Source organism: Centropristis striata, chromosome 23 (genome assembly GCF_030273125.1).
Source record: "Centropristis striata isolate RG_2023a ecotype Rhode Island chromosome 23, C.striata_1.0, whole genome shotgun sequence".
Taxonomy (NCBI): domain Eukaryota; kingdom Metazoa; phylum Chordata; class Actinopteri; order Perciformes; family Serranidae; genus Centropristis; species Centropristis striata.
This window is the reverse complement of record NC_081539.1, coordinates 31,164,386-31,187,513: the sequence shown is the minus strand read 5'-3', so window position 1 is coordinate 31,187,513 and position 23,128 is coordinate 31,164,386. Positions and strand designations below refer to the sequence as shown.

General features: G+C 34.4%; 1 protein-coding gene across 1 annotated transcript in view; it reads left to right on the top strand.

The window, feature by feature from the left end:
• The first annotated feature begins 646 nt into the window (after positions 1-646).
• The window catches only part of rnpc3 (RNA-binding region (RNP1, RRM) containing 3), a 38,074-nt gene continuing 15,592 nt past the window's right edge, over positions 647-23,128 (top strand). Inside the window, exons 1-11 of the mRNA XM_059327484.1 lie at positions 647-688; positions 2,488-2,644; positions 3,042-3,089; positions 3,216-3,325; positions 3,715-3,804; positions 9,927-10,038; positions 10,699-10,767; positions 13,900-14,042; positions 15,062-15,187; positions 15,534-15,679; positions 22,816-23,004. Of these exons, the coding sequence (XP_059183467.1) occupies positions 2,492-2,644; positions 3,042-3,089; positions 3,216-3,325; positions 3,715-3,804; positions 9,927-10,038; positions 10,699-10,767; positions 13,900-14,042; positions 15,062-15,187; positions 15,534-15,679; positions 22,816-23,004 (1,186 nt within the window). The 5' untranslated portion in view covers positions 647-688; positions 2,488-2,491. The remainder of the gene's footprint in view (positions 689-2,487; positions 2,645-3,041; positions 3,090-3,215; positions 3,326-3,714; positions 3,805-9,926; positions 10,039-10,698; positions 10,768-13,899; positions 14,043-15,061; positions 15,188-15,533; positions 15,680-22,815; positions 23,005-23,128) is intronic.

Here is a 23,128-nt window from a genome sequence, read left to right as displayed (position 1 = left end):
CAACAACTTTAAAGCAGTTTTTCTCAGTTTTCTTCTTTCTTTCATACAAAAACATTGTAAAGTGTACATAAATTCAAAGTTTTTAAAGATTTAATGTTGGTAGATTTCTTAATAGACTTAATATATTGTTTGGTCTCATTTTCAAAGACAAGAGAGAGAGGTTTTTGTACAACAACATAACAACATTTATGGATATTCCCTTTGGCTAACTGTATCATGAGATTGATGAAATAGTATTGTTTTTCTTTTGCAAAAGGAAAGTCAGTGAAACCAAACAGTATAAGCACGGGGACAAATGAGGTTCAATCGAAAAAGAAATCAGGTTACAAATATCTTCCCATAATTTAGTTGAGAAAGGGCAAGACCAAAATAAATGAAAAACATCTTCAGGGTGTCCTTTACAGAAAGAGCAGTTTAAGTCTATGTCTTTCTTAAGTCGTTGTATATATAAAAAAAACTTTAGATGGGTAAATTCTGTAAATTATCTTAAAATATACTTCTTTTACCTTATTATTGATAATCAGTTTTACTCTTTGTGTAGTTACTGCAGTTAGCCTTTTTAGGGCAGTATACTCCAGTCCAGCAGGGGGCGGTGGCGCTGCTCCAGAGCGTCCGACCGCCGAGTTACCGTTAGTAGAAGAAGAAGAGGCCGGAAGTGGATATGTTCACTGACTAGCTGCTGCTGCAGGTAAGTTATCTCAGATATCACTTCAGCTTTTGATTACTTGCTTAATATACGTTTTTTTAAAAAGTGCCTGTATTTAAAAAAAAAAATTAATCATTAGACCATTTAAGTTCGCAACCCTAAAAAGTTAAAGATAAAGACAACCTTGTAATTTGCAGTTAGCTTCGGTCATATCGTTAGCATTAAGCTAGCTCAGTGTTGTTGTAGCACCTGACTCTGTTCAAAGAATTTGCAGTTTAACTTTGCCTTGCTGATATAAACACTTACATTTTTTTATATAACATGACTTCGGATATTTATTAAATCTTTAACATTGGTTCTTTAATTCGGCAACACCCGTTTTAAAAATGGTTAACGTTTTTCAACAAAGTAATGGTAATAACATCGTCACACTGTTAAAATAATCGCCTAAGTCATTTTTTGTCAAAATTGATTTTTTTTGCCTAAATCATCTCCTTTAAGATAATGGCCTATGTCAAGTGTGTGACTTAAGCGGATTTATTATGTCTAAGTCAACATAAAATGTGACTTAGGCAATATTTTGAACATGCCTTTGTGATTTAAGCAAGATATGGTAACACTTTATTGTGAAGGTGTCTACATAAGAGTGACATGAGCGTGTCATAAACATGACATGGGATGTGTCATGAACATTAATGACACTTTGAAGGAACATTAATGCTCATGATACTTGTCATGTCATGTTTCTGACAGGCTTGTGTCACTCTTATGTAGACTCCTTCAAAATAAAGTGTTACCATATCTTGCTTAAGTCACAAAGGCATGTTCAAAAAATGCCTAAGTCATTTATTTCTCTTAAGTTACATAATTTACACACAGTGTTATTACTATGCCAATAGCCATCCTTTGTTACATCTTTTTTGAGTGAAATGATCAATAAATGTCATATGTTACACTTTTGGTGAAGTTTTTTGTGTTTCCTGCAAAACTTAAAAAATGAGTTAGGCGATTATTTTAACAGGGTGACGACATGTAAGAACGTTTCACACAGACTTCTTAATACAACTTGTTCTGAAAGATGTTTCTAATGTTTTGCTTCATTCATGTAAAGGACAAGCTGACTGGCAATAATTCAAACGTACTTTAGAGTTAGTAATTAGTTTAGGGTTGTTGTATTTTCTATCGTTCTGATCACTCATTCATTGAATGAAACTGCTAACAATAAAGAGATCTATCATCTGTAAGTGTTTCTAAGTGCTTCTGGGTAGTCTGTAGCAAGGTTATAATAGTTTTGGATTTTTCATTAGTTTTAGTTTTAATTTCGTTGTGAATTTTTGTTTTCAAATTCAGTTAGTTTTAGTTAGTTTTTAGAGTGAGTTTTCTAGTTTTAGTTTAGTTTTTATTTTTTGAAAATGCTTAGTTTTAGTTTAGTTTTTATTAGTTTTAGTGTTAGTTTTAGTTTTTTGTAATGGGCTATGTGTTGGGTGCCAGATTCAAAGAGGTCATAATAAATGTTTCCTTTATTTCCTTTGGTTTATCATCTCAGCCCCAATAAGGTTATTAACTGTTTTGTGTTTTGGTTCTAGTGTAAACATCCCAGTCTCAGTAAACTAAGGACATTTTCACTATAATTTTAGTTAGTTTTAGTTAGTTTTGTAACCACACAATACAGTTTCAGTTAGTTACCGTTTTTGTAAAAACTCTAGTTTTTATTTTTATTTCAGTTAACGAAAATCTTTTTTCAATTCTAGTTTTCGTTATTTTGTTAGTTTTCGTTAACTATAATAACCTTGGTGTGTAGTCTGTGTAACTGTGGTATCTCACTGCCTGCTGTCCTGCAGGGAAATGGAGAAGAATAAGGAGCAGGTCCAAACTCTCAGCAGTAAAACGCTGCTTATCCGCCACTTACCAGCTGAACTCAGCCAGGATGAGAAAGAAGACCTCTTAAAGTATTTTGGAGCTGAGTCCATCAGGGTATTCTCCAACACGGGTCGTATGGTAGGTCGGGCCTTACTTAAACCTAATTGTTTATTGTTTATTGTATCCTTTGGATCCCCATTAGTCTTCATAGAGATGAAGACTATTCTTCCTGGGGTCCACATTAAATCAAACATCATTACAGCATTTATACAGATAATAACATGAAGTCATTCATCCTAACATGATTATAATGTATATTAACATGATTATAATATATATTAAGTAGTACAAGGCATGATTATAAAAAGAGTTACATGATTGTAGAATATATAATCATGTAACTAGAAGAGTATACGAGGTAAGCATAAATTTTACCATGACGTTCAATGCAGATGTATTAAGCCTAATGAGCCTTTATGTCTTGAAATTAATTTGAGTTGCTGTCCAATCTAAACAAGCCTTTCTGTCTTCACAGAAACATGCAGCCTTTGCAACTTTTAGAAGTGAGAAGTCAGCAGCAAACGTGAGATATTTACGCAATTTTTGTCTTTTATGTGTTAAACTTGAAGCTGAAAGTAATGTAAACATAATCTAGTTTTACCTGAATATATCCTGTATGGTTTTTAATCCCCATTCCTTTTTATTTTAGGCTCTTAGCAGGCTGCATCAGTTAAAGATTCTTGATCATACACTTGTTGTGGAGTTTGCAAAAGGCAAAGATGATGTGACAGTATTAAACGACCCACCAGTGTCGGACAGGTAAGTTGCTCGAATCGTATGAATTAAGAAACAGTTTTCAGAAATGCTACTTTTGTACATTGCAAAAATGCATCCAGTCACCTCCCTGTGAGATACAGTAGAGCCATATATTGTTGGTGTTTTGTGTAGTTTTGTTGTAATCTCCACAGATCAGAAATGATTTTCCAAGCTGGGATTATTTTAATAAAATCGCATATGAAAACAAATTACATTAAGCAGACAACATTAAGCCAATTCAAACTTGCCCTGAATTAAAATCTTTTAGTTCCAGTGTGAACATCTTCTCCTCTCCCTGGCAAACTTAATTACCAGCATTAAAACAAATACTAATCAAGGTGAAGGCTGCAGTTGAATCCTCTGTGTAACAAGCTTATTTTTTTTCCCTACAGTGGTAAACATAACAGGAAAGACCAGAAGAAACAGGAAATCAAGCAACCAAAAATCCCCCTCATAGAGACGGGCGTTGCACCGAGCCTTGGGTGAGTGTTTAATGTCCGTTAGCATTGTTCTTGTAGCTTTGGTGTGATATGAGCACATCTTGATGAACTTGGGGTTGAGGCTTTCTGTGTTCATGGTTGTTGTGTTTTTGGCTGATGAATCTGTGACCTGAACAGTTTCTGTAATTCTGACTTTGAAATACATTAGATCAGGGATTCCCAAACTTTTATAGCCGTGCACCCCTTTCTATGTCCCAACTGGGTTGACCCCCCCCAATCCCCCACACCTTCAAAAAAACAAAATGCAATAAGAGTTTTTATAGCCATATTAAAGGTGGAGGATGATGACAGGCTCAGGATCAGAGGCAGAAAGCAGATCAGTTGGGACAAATGTTATAATATTTTGAGCTGCGTTGAACAAAAATTGCAGCAAATTTAAATGAGCGTGGAGTGAACACAACCCGTCATCATAACACAGGCTGGAAAAATGATACAAGAACAAGAAGATAACTTCTTCTACGCTTCATTATAAGATCAAAAACAACCAAAAGTAGATGCAAAAATGACCAAAGATGACACAAAATTATCAAAATAGACACAAATTGACCAAAAATACATGTAAAAATTACCAAACAACCAAAAAATAGATGCAAAAATGACCAAAGATGACACAAAATTATCAAAATAGACACAAATTGACCAAAAATACATGTAAAAATTACCAAACAACCAAAACATAGATGCAAAAATGACCAAAGATGACACAAAATTATCAAAATAGACACAAATTGACCAAAAATACATGTAAAAATTACCAAACAACCAAAAAATAGATGCAAAAATGAACAAAAAATTACACAAAATTAATTAGCCTGTATTTATTAATTAATTAATACACCTCTTAAAAAAATGAATTGTGTCATTACCAGACCGCCATTACATTTTTCATCTCGCGCACCCCCTAGCAGCAGCTCATGCACCCTCAGAGGTCCACGCACCACACTTTGGGAATCCCTGTTTTAGATGGACTCAGGCAGGTGGCTTAGTGTGTCAACTTTAATGCAACATACTTCAGACTAGAGCTGGATATCGCCACAGAGTTCTTTAATCAATCCAGTTCTGATTCACAAGGTCTCAATTCATTAGATCCGATATACACTACTGGTCAAAAGTTTTAGAACACACCAACTTTTCCAGAATTTAATTGAAAATGATGCAGTTTAATGTCTCAGTGTACTCTGAAATTAATGCACATTTGCAACATTTAAAATTCTTTATTGAGCATGATAGTGTTTTGAAAGTAAAAAAAAGATTCAAAATCACATTTTATGTTGGACTAAAGGACTAAAAAAAGACACAAAATGACAAAGAAAAACACCAAAAGACACAAAATGACCAAAAAAGACACAAAATGACTTACAAAGACATGAAAAGAATTCAAAATAGCCCAAGAATCCATAGAGTTAAGTTGTTAACCCATTTCTTGTTCCCTGAAAAAGGCCTACTTGTATAATTCTGAAATGTACATTATTTTTCAGTTTTGGTTAAGCTTACCTTTTTTTATTTACCTCTGGCAGTTCACCACTTACCTTTGGACCCTTTCAAGCTGTTCATTTGACTTGAACTGCTTGAATTTTAATAAAAAACTGGAAAAATTGGGGTGTTCTAAAACTTTTGACCGGTAGTGTAGATTTGATTGCATATACTTAAGTTAGAATACTATTTTTTCTTGTATATGAATGAATTGAATATCAACGCATCGTAACATCCCCATTACTTTGTCATCACTTGCCAAATTATCCTGTATACTATTAAATATGCATGTATGACACATGCTGCCAGTGTTCAGTGTGACAGTAAACCTGGAGGAGAATGTGATAGTCGGAGCTGTCACTGGCCTCGTGTCCAATTAGACGGTCAGTCCGCCATCGAGAGGCTGACAGGCCGTCTGTCCCGCCAGTTGGTGGGACCAGGTGGTCTTTGATACCTCTCACTCAGTCCTGACAGTGTGTCCTGCCTGGTGCTAAAATAAAATCTGGATCAGCCTGAAGTCTCCACCACCTCCTGAGATGATGCAGTGTGCTCCATGACGTCTTTATAATTCAATTCAATTCAATTGGCTTTATTAGCATGACGTAACAATGTATATATTGCCAAAGCAAGCATCAGAAAAAAAGATAACAAGATAAGGAAAGCAATATTTACAATAAATTATTATAATTCTGTTATTCATTTTAAAAGAAAAGAAAAACTAATAACAATAAAAGAAAGCAATATTTACAATCATTGCATTACAATCAACATATAATTTATACAATCTAACTGTCCCAGCAAAAAAAGAAGAAAAAATAAAATAAAAAATAAAATAAAATAATAAATAAAATAAAAAATAAAATAAAAATTAAATTAAATTATTATTAAATTAAATTATAGATTAATTATTATTAAAATTTAATTATTATTATAGCTCGGATCAATACTGCACTGATTGTTTATCAGAAGCATTTAATGTGGATAAATTCTAATAAGATGTCCTCACGGGACATAAATGTGTATAACAGTAGAGAATTCTGTCGACTTACAGTTAAAATACTGCAATACTTAATTCTGACAGGAAAATATTCTGGGATGAAACAGAAACAAAGCTTGATGTCTGAAAGCAATATTCATGTTAATTGCCTCAAAAAAAATGTTTGTATACAGTACAGGCCAAAAGTTTGGACACACCTTCTCATTCAATGCGTTTCTCTTTATTTTCATGACTATTTATATTGTAGATTCTCACTGAAGGCATCAAAACTATGAATGAACACATATAGAATTATGTACTTAACAAAAAGTGTGAAATAACTGAAAACATGTCTTGTATTTTAGATTCCTCAAAGTAACCACCCTTTGCTTACTAGAATATAAGACATGTTTTCAGTTATTTCACACTTTTTTGTTAAGTACATAATTCCACATGTGTTCATTAATAGTTTTGATGAATCTACAATGTAAATAGTCATGAAAATAAAGGAAACGCATTGAATGAGAAGGTGTGTCCAAACTTTTGGCCTGTACTGTAGGTGAAGTGATTCCTTTATTGCAGAGGTTCTCAAAGTTTTGAGGCCAATTTAGGAACCCAACATTAGACTGATTGGTGCCGAAGGGGGGAAAAAAGTAAAAAAACGGGGAGAATCCCATTTGTAATCCTTTTAATGACCAGATTGCATCACTACAGTTTACATTTATTGGTCTGCATCCAGTAATGTGCAAAACTTTTTAATTAATAAATGAGGCTAAAACAAACTGGTGGATTTATCGTAGGTTTTATGATTGGTATCATAATGACGTTTTATGTTGAGGTCCTTGAGCATCGCATTAACCTGCTTGCAGATCAGGCACATGGGTGGTTGACGTGAACTAAAATTCAAAGTGAAAAACAGAATCATTCAAAAAATATATGTCAAATGACATACAATTATATTCCCTTATATGTGAATACTTCAAAACTGAATGTGTCCATTTCTAATTCTTTATATATTTAGCATATTATTAACTTTTTGGTGTGGTAGTCCTAAAATGTGTCCACCGGTGCAACAAAATAAAGAATGTCATTATTTAATTCAGGGAATGTTGGACAGATAAGATAGATAAGCCCAAGTCATATTAGTTCTGAATATTTTTTATCAATTTACATTATTTTAATATTCAGATCAATACTTAAACTGCGTTGTACCAAAGGACTACCTTAAGACGACCAGTTCCAACACTGCAAGGAAATAGTAATATTATGAAAATATCTGAGACAGAAGTGATCTTGTGTCCAGAGATTCTTCTGTCCTTCCTGGTTCTGGAAGGACCCCTCTCAGTAATGGCTGGTCACATTAATGCCTGTTTTATATCCACATCATGGCGTTGCTCCAGGAGGACAAAATGTAATGTGTCATAATAACTCTACATAGGGACCTTAACACTTATATCCTCTAGATTCATTAACTAAACACTTGTATGACATGCATTCAAGTATTTTAATGTATTTAGATACATTTTTCATTAAATGACAGTTGTTTTAAGATAAGTAATGCTACCTAGGACAGTTGCACCGGTGGACAAATGTCATGTTCAAAACAGAATATTTGCATAGTTGAAGAACGATAGTCATTGTTTGCAGATGGATTAGATGTAGAAGAATGAACTGCATATTAAAACATTAATTTCAATGAAATATTATCAAATTTTAGTAATATTTGTCACTGGGAACACAAAAATTGAGCGGCACGTCAACCACCCACATACATGACTTGATCCGATTAACCCTATAGATGCCGCTAAAGACCACGAAACGGAGATTCATCCTTTCAAAGCAATGTACAGTTGGATTTAAAACTGCCAGAAATGTGTCTGCGGGCCAGCATTTGCTCGCAGGCCGCACTTTGAGAACCTATGCCTTATTGCATGAATGTATTATATGGAAGTTATGCAGATTTCAATCCATCTATCTGCTTCAAAAATTAAATCTATCTGAAATATTTAGAATCCAACTCATAGCGACTGTTTGAAACAAATGAAAAGTTTCAAAGGTTATAATCAAAGGTAATAAGGTGAATTAATTATTAATTAATTTTCCAAACCAGGGTTAAATCAGACACAACATGTGGTAAAATCCACTACAATTACTGCAGTTCTGAGTCTCAAATGCACAACCTAAGCTAAAATCAGCATAAAAACGATGCAAATGTTTATATTTGTTTCATTTTTATTTGCTTAATTTCCTTTTAAAGATAGTTTTGACATGTTTTTTTCACCTTATTGCAGAATGAATGTATCCTCCCAAGCATTAGCATACACTCATCAAATAGAGGCTGCTTTAAATGTTTTCCATTTACCTTTCTGATCTACTGAGCTCACTGTTCTTCAGTCCCAGCTGAACAACGAACAGATTTCTTTGTCATGTCGCCAAGTGGCAGATTGAACAACATCCACTGAACCCCCACTTTAAGTCTTTGTTTATTAGGCCTCAGTAGATTTACATTTGTTCTCTCGTGCCATGCAGAGTCTTGGCTTATAAAAGTTATTATTACATGAGGACAAGCTTTGGTGCTGACATGGCATGCTGGTCCCAACGTCCCTTAATAGCTGGTTTCATATTCTGTTGGCTGAGTGCTTGTCATCGACAGAGAAAGCTACCTAGCTAAAGCTGGACCACATATTCATGTGTCTCCATTATTCTGACATATTTTGTGAGATTTTAAGTGAAGGGGATATTGTATTTAAGGCAGCAAGTTGCAGCTACAGGGTTTCCTTTTATATACACTACTGGTCAAAAGTTTTAGAACACACCAACTTGATGGTGAAAATGAAAATGATGCAGTTTAATGTCTCAGTGTACTCTGAAATTAATGCACATTTGCAACATTTAAAATTCTTTATTGAGCATGATAGTGTTTTGAAAATATAAAAAGATAAAAAAAGATTTAGTCCAACATTTTATGTTGGACTAAAGGACTAAAAAAAGACACAAAATGACCAAAAAAAGACACAGAATGACAAAAAAAACACCAAAAGACACAAAATGACTAAAAAAAGACACAAAATGACTAAAAAAAGACACAAAATGACCAAAAAAAGACACAAAATGACTAAAAAAAGATACAAAATGACCAAAAAAAGACACAGAATGACAAAAAAAGACACAAAATGACACAAAATGACAAAAAAAGACACAAAATGACAAAAAAAAGACACAAAATGACAAAAAAAGACACAAAATGACAAAAAAAGACACCAAAAGACACAAAATGACTAAAAAAAGACACAAAATGACCAAAAAAGACACAAAATGACTTACAAAGACATGAAAAGAATTCAAAAATGGACAAAATAGCCCAAGACCCCATAGAGTTAAGTTGTTAACCCATTTCTTGTTCCCTGAAAAAGGCCTACTTGTATAATTCTGAAATGTACATTATTTTCCAGTTTTGGTTAAGCTTACCTTTTTTTATTTACCTCTGGCAGTTCACCACTTACCTTTGGACCCTTTCAAGCTGTTCATTTGACTTGAACTGCTTGAATTTCAATAAAAAACTGGAAAAGTTGGTGTGTTCTAAAGCTTTTAACCAGTAGTGTACATATATATATATGTATAATATTGTCTTTTCCTCTCGCCCTCTCTCTTACAGGTTGAATTTTCAATCGAATCCCACGTTGAAATATTTATACCCTCCACCTTCTAATGGCATCCTGACAAATATAACGCACGCCCTCCTGAGTGTGCCAAAGTTTTATGTTCAAGTGAGTAAATACTATCATTTTATTCTTGCTTTAAAAACCTGCACGTCTTTGATATGCATACGGTGGTCATCTGTGTGTGTGTGTTGGATTTGTATTGTCGGATATTATTCCACTGGCGCTGTTCTTTCCTTTAATTTTGGGAAGTGGGGGAATTTGTACAAAAAAATGCAAATGTGACAGCATTTCCAGCCATCAGATTCATATTGTAAAATGGAAATACGAATATCCCAGAGGTTTTTGAACTGCATCCAACCTCTTAAAGATCAAACAGCAAACATTTGCCTTTTAAATTTCAATTTGGGGAGCAAGTATTAATAATAAACCATAAGTGGGAGGCATGAGTTATGGGTTTAACATTTCCCTGGGAGCCGTGCTGCCTGCTGGATTTTTTTCCTCGCTGCTACTTCCAGCGCCGGCGTCTTGGTGGTGCTGGTGCGTCACGCTCAGCCTCGCCGCTGGTATCTCACTTCAGCCTCAATCTCACCTTGATCCTTGTATTTTAAATGAAAATGCAGAAGCCTTGCAATCTGTTTTACATACGGAGCTCGGGTTACAGGCTGCCTGTTGGAGAGAGGCAGTATATTTATATTACCAGCTCCCACCCAGACTCTTTAAGATACAACTATCGCTGTTCTCACAATCGTTTCTCTGCTTTTACAGGTTCTACATCTGATGAACAAGATGAATTTACCTTGTCCGTTTGGCCCAGTCACAGCCAGACCCCCCATGGTAAGCTGGGTTACATTATTGTTGAGTTTTAGATCATTTATCTCTAATGCAGGGGCGTCAAACTCAAATACACAATGGGACAAAATTAAAAACTTGAATAAAATCGCGGGCCAACATTGAACAAATAAACCTTTGGTAAAACTTTACAATAACCATCATTTATAAATGGTTTATTTAATGGTTTATAAACAGATTATTAACGTTCAATCATCATTTATAAACAGTATATAGGCCATTTATAATGGTAAACAGAAAATGTATTAATGTTGAACTATAATTCATAAATGCCAAATAGATGGTATATTAATGTCAGTTGATAGTTACTTTACCATTAACAAACAATGACATTATAATTATTAGTTTATTAATAGTTTTGCACTCATTTTAACATTTTTAACACCATATTAAGTGTGTTAAGGATTTTCAAATCATTCATATACCTTGAAGAAATTGATTTAAAACATTTAACGATTAAATATGTATGTAAATGGTTTATAAACAATCTATAAACATCACTTAGATAGTTATTGTAAAGTGTTACCAAACCTTTTAATATATACCAAACATGTTTTGCTTTAACATTAAATATGGAACCAGCAACGCTTATAAACATACAATATATAACTAAATAGTGCAGACATGCAAATTGCATTAAAAATGCATTATTATTATTATTTTGTATATTTTGTATTTTGTTAAATGTCTTTTCTTAGATTGTTTTTTATCTTATCTTAAAATTGTGTGATTTTCTGCGGCTGTAACAAAGAAATTTCCCCGCTGTGGGATTAATAAAGTCAAATCTAATCTAATCAAATTTCAAATAAAAAACACATCAATGTCATTAATTTATTAAATAAAAATTAAATAAAAATCGTATGCCTCTTTTCTATTTGCATCCTTCTGATTTAAATATCAAAATAAACTTTTTCAACAGGTTAATACATTTAAAAATGAAATAACAATAATAAATCAAGTATTAGCGGTAAATGCGCCGTATAATACCGGCGGGTCAGCTTTTATAGTACAATAATTATAAAAAATGTCTCATTTTAAATCTCTTCTTAAAACCCGTTGGCTTTTAACACCACGTAGAGTGTTGATTTTATGATTTTATGATTTTTTGTTTTTATTGTATTCATGCATATTTTATTTTGTGTGGGCAGTACATTTTTAATTTATTTAATTTATTTTTATCCCATTTTTAATTTATTTTATCTTATTGCATCTTACTGATCTATTGTTTACTACATCTCTTTGTATTGTGTTATGTATTTATTGTTTGTGCAGCACTTTGGGAACCTTGTGTTTGCTAAAATTGTGCTATATAAATAAAGGGGCCAGAGTTTGACACCCCTGATTTAGATAGAAGTTATTAGGAGGCCAGTATTCAAATGTGTCCAAGAAAGGAAGTCAATGATTGAGGTGAGCTCCCTGCTGTAGAGGACCCTCAGCAATCAGAGCAAATTGATTTACAGTGACTCAATTGGCAATTTATTGGCTGGAACAACACTTCTGTGCCACTAACCGTCTTTACTTCACTAAATCACTGCAGATATTTTCCTGTTAATGTAAAAACAGGGATTTAATTTCCCTCACTGAGCTTTAGGACTGTGTGAAAGTTCATGGAAAGCCCTGAGTGCTGAGGGCAGCCACTGGATAAGTGTATTTATGAATCTGAAATTGTGCTCAGATCAATATTTCACATTGTTTAAGGGAGGTTAAAGATCTCCTATGGGCAACAGAGCAACATTTACATGCTGAACATTTACTCTTCTGCTTTGTCTCCCAAACAGTTTCACTGCTTTTCTGAATTTGGAGATAATGATAGGCACTTTTCTGAATTCATTATAATCTAATAATCTGAAAATGAATCTAATTGAACACTATGCATAATGGGCCATCTGCACCAAGAACAACTATAAATATAAAGTTTTTAAAAATGTCATAGATAACAGAGTCCATAACAACAATATTGTTGTTTGGGATCACTTTCAGAGCAATTTGATTGACACTTACAACCAATTAAAATCAATCCCACAAACTCTGCATCATGTTCTAACTCCATAACAACGTGTAATAAATTGTACTTATTGAAATCCAAAGCCTCTCTCGCGCTTTTTGAAAGTTCACCTAAATATTCTTGTCATTCGTATTCTTATTAATAATAATAATAATAATAATAATAATAATAATAATAGATATGATAGACAAAGCAAAAATGAAATGTTTTGTGTCTGCTGTCTCTGAATACCTGTTTCATGTAAGTTACTGGCTGTTTAAGGACACATTATAATGCATTATAATGCAGAAGAGGGAACACGTGGGGCTTTAACACAGCTGGAGCAGACAGCGTGTGATGCTGCTGCTGTTTATAGAACTTTATTATTTTATTGTTCATCAGTTAAGATGCTCACATTGTTGTAGTTAACACTATTATTAGTGTTATTATTGTTTGCGTGCAGTGGTGGAAGAAGTATTCAAATCATTTAAGTAAAAGTACAAACTAAACTGCATTCTAAACTAAACTAAAAGTATCCACATTGAAATATACTTAAAGTGTCAAAAGTACTCGTTATATATATATATATATATATATATACACACATTTTGCTGTTGTCAAGATAGGATTGATTTTAACTACTTATCATATTGTTATAAGGCTTAATTGACTATTGAAAAAATGCTTTGTCATTTTCATGTTTTAAATGATAAATCTTGAAATCCTGAAAAGTAACTAAAGATGCCTCTAAAATTTGCTGGAAGTATAAAGTTCTAAAAATGAAATGGAGTTATATTCCACCCCTGTCAGTGTGGACGACCTGGAATTCTAAAAATATTGTGATATAAATCGATAACAAGTATGTACAACACACCTTTTAAAAAATCCACACTGTTTGCTTGGTCCAGCTCTTAAAAGGTGAACATTTGCTGTTTTGTTTGTTTTGCAGAACAGTAATTGACTGTGTTCAGCTTTTTTTTTTTTTTTTTACTGTGATAATAAACCGGCCATACCTTTTTACTTTTATTGCTTCTATATTATCTGCAATAAACCAATAAATCTCAGTTTTGAAACTCATGAAATCTGTCCGTTGAACTCATTTGTAATCCAAGTCTTGTTGTTTTGTTTCCCAGTTTGAGCTCCTGCTCCCTGCGCCTCCCATCCCCATGCCTCCTCCCTTCCCCCCCGACTACCCTCCTCTACCAGAGGAGGAGATGGAGCTGTCCAGTGGAGAAGAATCAGAATATGAGAGTGGAGACGACGAAGACAAGGAGAGGTGAGGACTCATCTCTGGGTTCTTCAAGAGGCAGACGAATTGACTTTCATTTAGTTTTGCATCATTTTGTCGATCCAGTGTGTTGAAGTGTCACTGAGAAGTAATAATGTTTCCAGAAACACACGTAGCACGAATAGTCTAGACGGAATTGTCCAAAAAGTGAAAGTGAGGATCATTTATGGGTACAAGTCAGGAACCGGCCTACTTTACTTATTCTTATATCTTCTTATATTCTTATACTTAGGGTGCTGAATCCAAAAAAAATGGTTCCCAAGCGAAATTTTGAGTTTTTGACCTTCTCATTTGCATATCAATATGGCGGCCAAATTGCCCATCTGGCTCAGTCGTTGGACCATTTCCCCTTAGTTTTTTTGTAAGTAGGCAATCAAAGATGAGGAAATTAAGTTTCTAGATCTATAGTCTAGAGTCAGAGCAAGGATATAGTGGAGGCTCAGTGTCTTTTTTATGTATATATATATATTTGCAAAATACCAACTTTTAAGGTGAAATTAAGCATTATTTGTGTGTTTTTTTAAGGCCCACATAAATATTCAATCAATATCACTTTTAAATGTTCCAGTTGGTATTTTTTTTGTATATATATATATACATAAAAAAGGCACTGAGCCTCCACTATATCCTTGCTCTGACTCTAGACTATAGATCCAGAAACTTAATTTCCTCATCTTTGATTGCCTACTTACAAAAAAACTAAGAGGAAATGGTCCAATGACTGAGCAAGATGGGCAATTTGGTGGCCATTTGATACAAATTAGAAGGTCAAAAACTCAAAATTTTGCTTGGGAACCATTTTATTTTGGACTCAGCACCCTTGAGATATGTAAGGTAGGCCGGTTCCTGACTTGTACCCATAAATGCTCCTCACTTCTTATAGGAGGCCTTTATTCTGAAATCCGTCTAGACTATAAGGGAAATGTCTTTACATTCAAATTTGTGGGCTATTTTTTGTCCATAGTAGACATTTTTCCCACTTATTCCCTATGCTTGCTTTATTCCAGGATTGTTCGTCTGATGGGCCTGGTCAACCAAGCATGCAAGAGACCCTTGAGACCAAAAACAGCTTCAAAGAGAAAGAAGCCCAAGATCAAGGATCTACTCTACGCTCCCAAACCAGACTCTCAGAGGTACCACAGGCTCTCATGCATGTCACAGTCCTCACACATAGACAGTATTCATAGGCAGCTAAAAAAAAAAAAAGAAGCAGGACAAAACCTCCAGACAATAAGTCTTCCTCATAACGACAGGCTTTTGTTGCTCCGAGTCTTATTGTTTCAGCACACACTCCCTTAATGACAGACCACAAACTATAAATACACACACACCTCGGTGTCTCCAGGCTGCATGTTTGTGGACTGGGAAATATCTCGGGTTGACCAGAACAAAATATCCCAGCCCTTAAGCCGCTCAGGAGCCAGCTTTATTGTGGGTAGTTTTTTGGAGGCTGCTGCTGATTGTCTGTGCCGTCCTCAGTGCTCCAGCGCTGCAGCCCGCCGACGTCTTCGAGCAGCCCCACCCCGCCGGACACAGGAAAATTGAATTCCACATTTCGGTTCCAGAGGTGGCAGCCACGGTGGAAGGAGGAAGTGGGCCGCGTCAGCCGGATGATGGAGGCAGCGGTGAGAGCTCTGCTTCCTTGTTTTAACCTCACATACTCACTCACTTCCTCCAAACTGTCATTATTTTCTTAACATGAAAGGTGACATCAGTCAGAGGTGGTGACGGAGGAGAATATCCATCATATTTTCCAAGGTGATGACTTTTAACCCATTCAGGCCTAAAGCGCCTGTAAAACCTCTGGGCGATTTTCAAATGACCCCCTAAAACCTGAAGTTTTTCTGGAAATTCAACACCTACTAAATAATAGATTTTTCAGCCTCTGTAGCAGATAAAAATGAAATTCAAAAAGTATTTGAGAGCTTATACCCGTGGCTTTCATACGAAGTTGACTTTATTTGTCCAAACCTTCAATAAAGTTTTTTTTTTAAATCAACAAACTCAGCAAATGTTACATTTGACTGAATAAAAAATCCTATGCATAATACTAATACATGCCCATTAGCAAGATGCTAACATGATATGACCATTGGAAGAAATAGACATAGTTCTCATTAGCCTACTGTAATAAAAAAAATAAAAAAAAATCATAATAATAATAATAATACATTTTATATATTGCACTTTTCAGGGTACTCAACGACGCATAAAGTAATATAAGACATAAACAGTCATGATTTCTGATATCATCATCACAATCAATTAGCCTATTATTATTATTAATATTGATATATTATTAATAGCATTATTATCTCCAGATGGCCACAAATCTGTCTGTTTTTTGGTGAAAATATGTCATCTAAAACATATTCCTCATCCATAAATCTGGTCGATTGGTTCGGAGGGTTCAAAGTCGGATCAGCAATAAAATGATCGGCGCTGTTTTCATCAGATCTCTTCCGTCACTTCCTGCTGAGCTCCTCCGCTATAGTCGTCTTCCTCCATGATTTAAAGTTCTGGGAAAGTCCCATGATGCATTGTGCCACTCCCGCATGTATTCTGATCATGTTCTGATGCATTTCATTGTCCAAGAGACCGAAAATAGGTGGAAAAAAATACAAATACTACAAAATGACATATCCGCTGTCCCGGCCTTAATGGTAGAGTGACGCAACAGCGCTCCCGGTTTTAATGGTAGAAATGCGGTAATGCTTTCCTGGCGTTAATGGGTTAAGTTCTTGCTTTGGCTGATGAGCACTTCAAAACCAAAAAAATACTAATTTGACAATGATACAAATGGATAAAAGCAGCAGCTCCTCACATATAAGAAGCTAGAATAAGTGAATATATTGCTTGTATGCTTAGAAAAGTGGTGAATGAATCATTGGATTTATTATAGGTTATTGACTAATTAACTTTACTGATAATTTTAGCACTAATCATGACTAAATTAAGTTTTCCTCTAGGTTTTATGATATCACTTTGCTAGATTTATACCAATGGTAATGTCAAATCAGGTGTGCACTTTCCCTATAAATGAGATTCAGCATCTCTGCAGTATTTGTTAAGAGCTCATAAGATGCAGTGCTTAATACATTTATTACACCGTGGTTTATCCCCCAGTGTCCTAAATTAACAGCATCAGTAATTACCAAAATCATTTTTTTATGTTTCTGTAGTGGTTAATACAGCAGTATGTAGAAGCTCTTTAACCAAAATTATATTTTAATGCTAAAATATAATAATTATTGTTATCCATGAATTTTCAAATTGACTGTTTTATAAAAAAAACTGTAAAAAATAGTAAAGCGCATTATTATTTATTGAGTAAGAAGTCAAATTATAGTTATTTACTTGCATTCCTGAACCGAAAAAAACAAGTTTTAGTGCTTGATTAATTTCTGACTTCTCAGAGAAGTTGGGTATAAAAAGGTAAATTCACTTTGTTATTTGCCAAATAAATAACAATAAAAAAGTTTGTTTTATACAAGCTTTTAAACAATTTCTAAAATATTTATGTTTTCTTGTTTTTATGACAGGTGGTCTAATAAATTATAATAAAATTAAAATAAAAGCACGTTATATCAGGGATGTGATTTTCTTCATGTGCTGTAATTATCAAAACCATGTTCACGTCCTGCAACAGCAGTGTATCATATGACCAGAGAGAGTGAATCGTATAATTTTTGTTTTACAGAAGATGATTTTTAGATGAAGTTTTGTCTCAAAGCTTTGTTCTTTATAGTAATGATAATGGTCCAAAGTAATGTGAAAGTGCGTAGTTCAAGTCAAAGACCCTTCACAAACATAAAAAAGCTTAATATTGAGCCTGATATGTGGTGCCTGAGAGCTAGAATGATTGCTTCTTGCAAGTTCCACCAGTTAGACAAACAAAAAGCAATATAATATGAGTGTGATGTTTGACCAGGGCATGGTGGTATTTTGTGCATTTTGGCGTGGGCGCCTGCTGAAGCTCTGTATATTTTTTCAGCTTTTTGGACCTTTGTCAATCACATGCCTGAGGATTTAAAATGAGTTTATAAGATATGTTGAAACTAGGGCTTCAATTGATTTTTATTTACCTGACTGTGGGATTGTAATCTCAATTAATCCGTTAATTAGTCCATTTAAAAAAAATGACCTTAATGTTTATTCGGTTATGGAAATAGTTTAGGATTAGCTCAGGATTCAATAAATTGAAATTATGGTTAAATAGGATACCAATTCTACTTACAAACACATTTTGAAACAGTTTCAGGTTTTGTTTTCTTTTATATTGTTGCCCATATATTCTGTATATACTGTATATAAATATGTAGCCTCATTTATCACAGCTGTAAGGTGCTGGAAAAGCTTGAAAATGCACCTTGAAGATGCTTTAGAAGTGTTTGAAATGGAGTTAAAAGGCATAAGAACCCTTCAGCTTCCAGTTAGTTTCCTGTTGAATGACTAATGGGTTAATCAACTAATCGTTTGAGCTTTAATGTGAAATAACAGCCACTTTCAATCACTTATCTGTTATTGATTATATGCCGCTTGGGAAGAAACTTTGTGCCGTTGCACTAGTTAGGCACATTTTGCTAAATTGTGTAGACCAATACTGTAGTCTGCACATACATTACAGCAGTAGTTCTCAACCTATTTGAGTCGCGACCCCCAATTTAACATGCATGTTGTCCGCGACCCCCACTCAATGAACAGAATGAGATCACCCAAAAAAGAAACAAAATGACCAAAAAACTGAACCAAAATGACCAAAAAAGACACAAATTGACCACAAAATGATTAAAAAAGATATAAAATGACAGAAAAGCCAGAAAATGACCAGAAAAGACACAAAATGACCAAAAAAAGACACAAATTGAACAAAAGAAAGACACAAATTGACCAAAAAAGACACAAAATGACCAAAAAAGAAACAAAATGACTGAAAAAAAGACACAAAATGACCAAAAAAGAAACAAAATGACCAAAAAAGACACAAATTGACCACAAAATGATTAAAAAAGACTTAAAATGACCGAAAAGCCAGAAAATTACCAGAAAAGACACAAAATGACCAAAAAAAGACACAGAATGACCAAAAAAAGACACAAATTGACAAAAAAAGACACAAAATGACCAAAAAAGAAACAAAATGACTAAAAAAAAGACACAAAATGACCAAAAAAAGGAAACAAAATGACCAAAAATTACACAAAATGACCAAAAAAAGACACAAAATTACCAAAAAAAGGAAACAAAATTACCAAAAGACACACATTGACCACAAAATGATTAAAAAAGGCATATAATGACCGAAAAGCCAAAAAATGACCAGAAAAGACACAAAATGACCAAAAAAAGACACAGAATGACCAAAAAAAGACACAAATTGACAAAAAAAGACACAAAATGACCAAAAAAGAAACAAAATGACTAAAAAAAGACACAAAATGACCAAAAAAAGGAAACAAAATGACCAAAAATTACACAAAATGACCAAAAAAAGACACAAAATTACCAAAAAAAGGAAACAAAATGACCAAAAGACACACATTGACCACAAAATGATTAAAAAAGGCATAAAATGACCAAAAAAGAAACAAAATGACTAAAAAAAAGACACAAAATGACCAAAAAAGACACAAAATGACCAAAAAAGACGCAAAATGACTAAAAAAAAGACACAAATTGACCAAAAAAGACACAAAATGACCAAAAAATGAAACAAAATTACCAAAAAAAGGAAACAAAATGACCAAAAAACACACAAAATGACAAAAAAAAGACTAAAACACATTAACACATGAACACTTTAACACAGTGGAGACAGAGCTGACTTCTAAAATGATTTGGCGACCCCCAGAAATCATCTCGCGACCCCAATTGGGGTCCCGACCTCAAGGTTGAGAATAACTGCATTACAGGGAGATCTGTATAAAAAGTGCACTGCCTTCCCTCTTTTTTTTTAGCCAGAAAGGCAGCGTAAGGATTTGATGATTACTATACATCATGTTTATTATCACATTGGAGCAGGAGGTGGTTTGATACTCCTATTGACATAAGTTAAAGCTCCGACTATGGCTGCAGTCAGAGCCAAGTGTTACGCAGCAGTATATCACAGCAGAAAGTCGCACCAAAAAAGGTTTTACCATTATCTGTATGAGAAAATGTCATTGGGGGCGCAGGCTGTGTTACTTGTCAGCTGTGCAGTTCCCTGTTCGCCTTATCTCCCTTCTCTCTAGCTACAACTTCACTCCCTGGCAAGCCCCTGAGAAGTAAAATAGATCTCAAAGTCAAACACAAAAGATTTCCTAAAGGCAGGAGAAAGATAAACTATGACAGGTGGCTTTTTGGATTAGTCTTGTTTTGAGGAAGGGGGGGCGTGTGATCCGATAAACAAGCTATTTAAATGGAAAGGGGAGGTGGGGGACAGATAAGGAGGAGGATAATTTTGAAAGCAGTGATCTAGTTCTCTGCCGAGAGTGTATCAGAAAAGCTCCCCAACACTTCCTGCTCCAGTGCACACACACATACACCTTATGTGGATGACAAGCTTTTTTTTTTTTTTCTCCCCCTGCTCGGATTTGTACAGGCTCACTGCTCTTAGTAATCTACAACGTGTGTGTGCGCTCCTCAAAAGTCTGCCAGAGTTATCCTTCCCACTGCCTTTGAAACTCATGTTTGCAAGACACGAATGGATTTTGATTTGATTACAGTTCTTTATTTGACGTAGACTGAAAGTGCTTATGCCTCACTCTTGAGAGCTTCTTCTTTCAATTACCAGTGCAACCAATTTAACCAAATCATTATCGCTGCCAAAAGACGAGAAAATATCGTATTAAACCCAGACAAAGAATTTATTATATTCAATTCATTCGGTTAATAATGATGCCACCACGGAGATGTTAAACTAATTGTGACCAAGAGGATTTGCGTGCACCCTCCCATCCTGAGTTAGTTTGCTTTGCTGAAGAGGATAAACACTGTGGAAGTGATTACTTCACCATCTGCTTTTGTTAGACACTTTGAAAACTTCCATCTGTATTTGAGCTGCAGGAAGAAATGTCCGTTTCCTGTTTTCTATCATAAAGAAATCCAGCAACGTATGCACATCCAACTTAACAGCACGTTGTATCAGGGATGTGATTTTCTTCATGTGCTGTAATTATCAAAACCATGTTCACATCCTGCAACAGCAATATATCATATGACCATATGATCATATGATCTGTTATAACACTAGTTGTTTACTCATGCATAAAGCACTGATAAAATGACATTCATTGCACTAATTGAAAGCCAGATACCTGAGCAGGTAGTGAGTCCCAGCCAAGGTTATAATAGTTTTGGATTTTTCGTTAGTTTTAGTTAGTTTTTAGAGTGAGTTTTCTAGTTTTAGTTTAGTTTTTAGTTTTTGAAAATGCTTAGTTTTAGTTTAGTTTTTATTAGTTCTAGTGTTAGTTTTAGTTTTTTTGTAATGAATAAATTTTGCCTTTATTTCCTTTGGTTTATCATCTCAGCCCCAATAAGGTTATTAACCCATACAAACATAAACATATTTACCATGTGTTCCTGCATGTTCAAATAGAAACACTGGATTATGTATGAAAAAAGTTGACAAAGACGAAAACTAAGGACATTTTCATTCTAATTTTAGTTAGTTTTAGTTAGTTTTGTAACCACAAAATACAGTTTCAGTTAGTTATCGTTTTTTTAAAAACTCTCGTTTTTATTTTTATTTCAGTTAACAAAAATGTTTTTTCAATTCTAGCTTTGGTTATTTCGTTAGTTTTCGTTAACTATAATAACCTTGGTCCCAGCAGACTGTCCCTCAGGGTGTTTCACTACTCTAGTTTCTTTGCTGTGGTCCGAATCAGTTTGAGTTGTTTTTTCTCTTCACACAGAAAAAAGCCTAGCAAACCAAAAAGCTTCACAACAACATGACATGGAATCACTCACTCGCTTATTGGTCAGATTTAGGAACAGTAACAGGAACAACAAAGTAAATAGAGAAAGTTCTTGTGGTCTGGACTCATTGTGCCCGTTTCTGTGAAGGAAACATTGCTTTGCAAGTAAAAGTTCTGCATCCAAATCTTACTGAAGTAAAAGTAGAAAAGTATCACCATCAAGATCTACTTAAAGTATGAAAAGTAAAAGTACTCGGGTTATGCAGAATGGACCCACTATGATTGTTTTATATATTCTAAATATATTATTACATTATTTGTATTGATGATTTAATGTATGCAGTGTTTTAATTTTGTCAAGATTGGGCTCATTTAATTACTTAAAATACTGTTAAAAGATTTAATTAAAAAAACGTCTAATCACTTTACATTGATCATATATATTATGTTAAATCTCGACCTGAAAAGTAACTAAAGCTGGCAGCTTTATCCTAGAGTAAAAAGTACAATATTTGCCTAAAAATGTAGTGGAGTAGAAGTAAAAAGTTACATAAAATGGAATTACTCAAGTAAAGTACAAATACCTCAAAATTGTACTTAAGTACAGTACTTGAGTAAATGTACTTAGTTACATTCCACCACTGCTTTTCAGGTCGAGATTTCACAAAAAAGATACATTTAAAGTGTTTAGACATTCTTTAAGTAGTCAAAATTAGTCTGTCCTTTACAAAATTAAAACTTTTCTTACATGTATGCCTCAGTACAAATCCAACTTAACAGCACAAAATATAAAATACAGTTCAGCTGATGCCCGAATGAATGTAGTAACAACTTTAGCTTTTTAATGTGCCACTGTGTCCCTGCAGACGTGGATGAGAGGGAGCTGGACCCCAGCAGCAGCAGCCAGGAGGCAGCAGAGGCTGAAGGCTTCGGGAAGCTCTACCCCAGCACCCAGACGTCCCAACAACACGACGAGCACAGCGGGGACGAGGAGGACCTCCCGTCAGACGTCATCTCCAGAAAGGAGCTGGAAAAAGGACGGCTGTCAAGAGATGGTAAACATGACCTTTTAATGAATCTCTGTGGCTCAGTGACTGGCACATTTCCCATTTTTGTGCAGGTTTTATTCTCTATTTATCCCCACCCTCAAGACATGCATGATAGTATCAGGACAGTGAT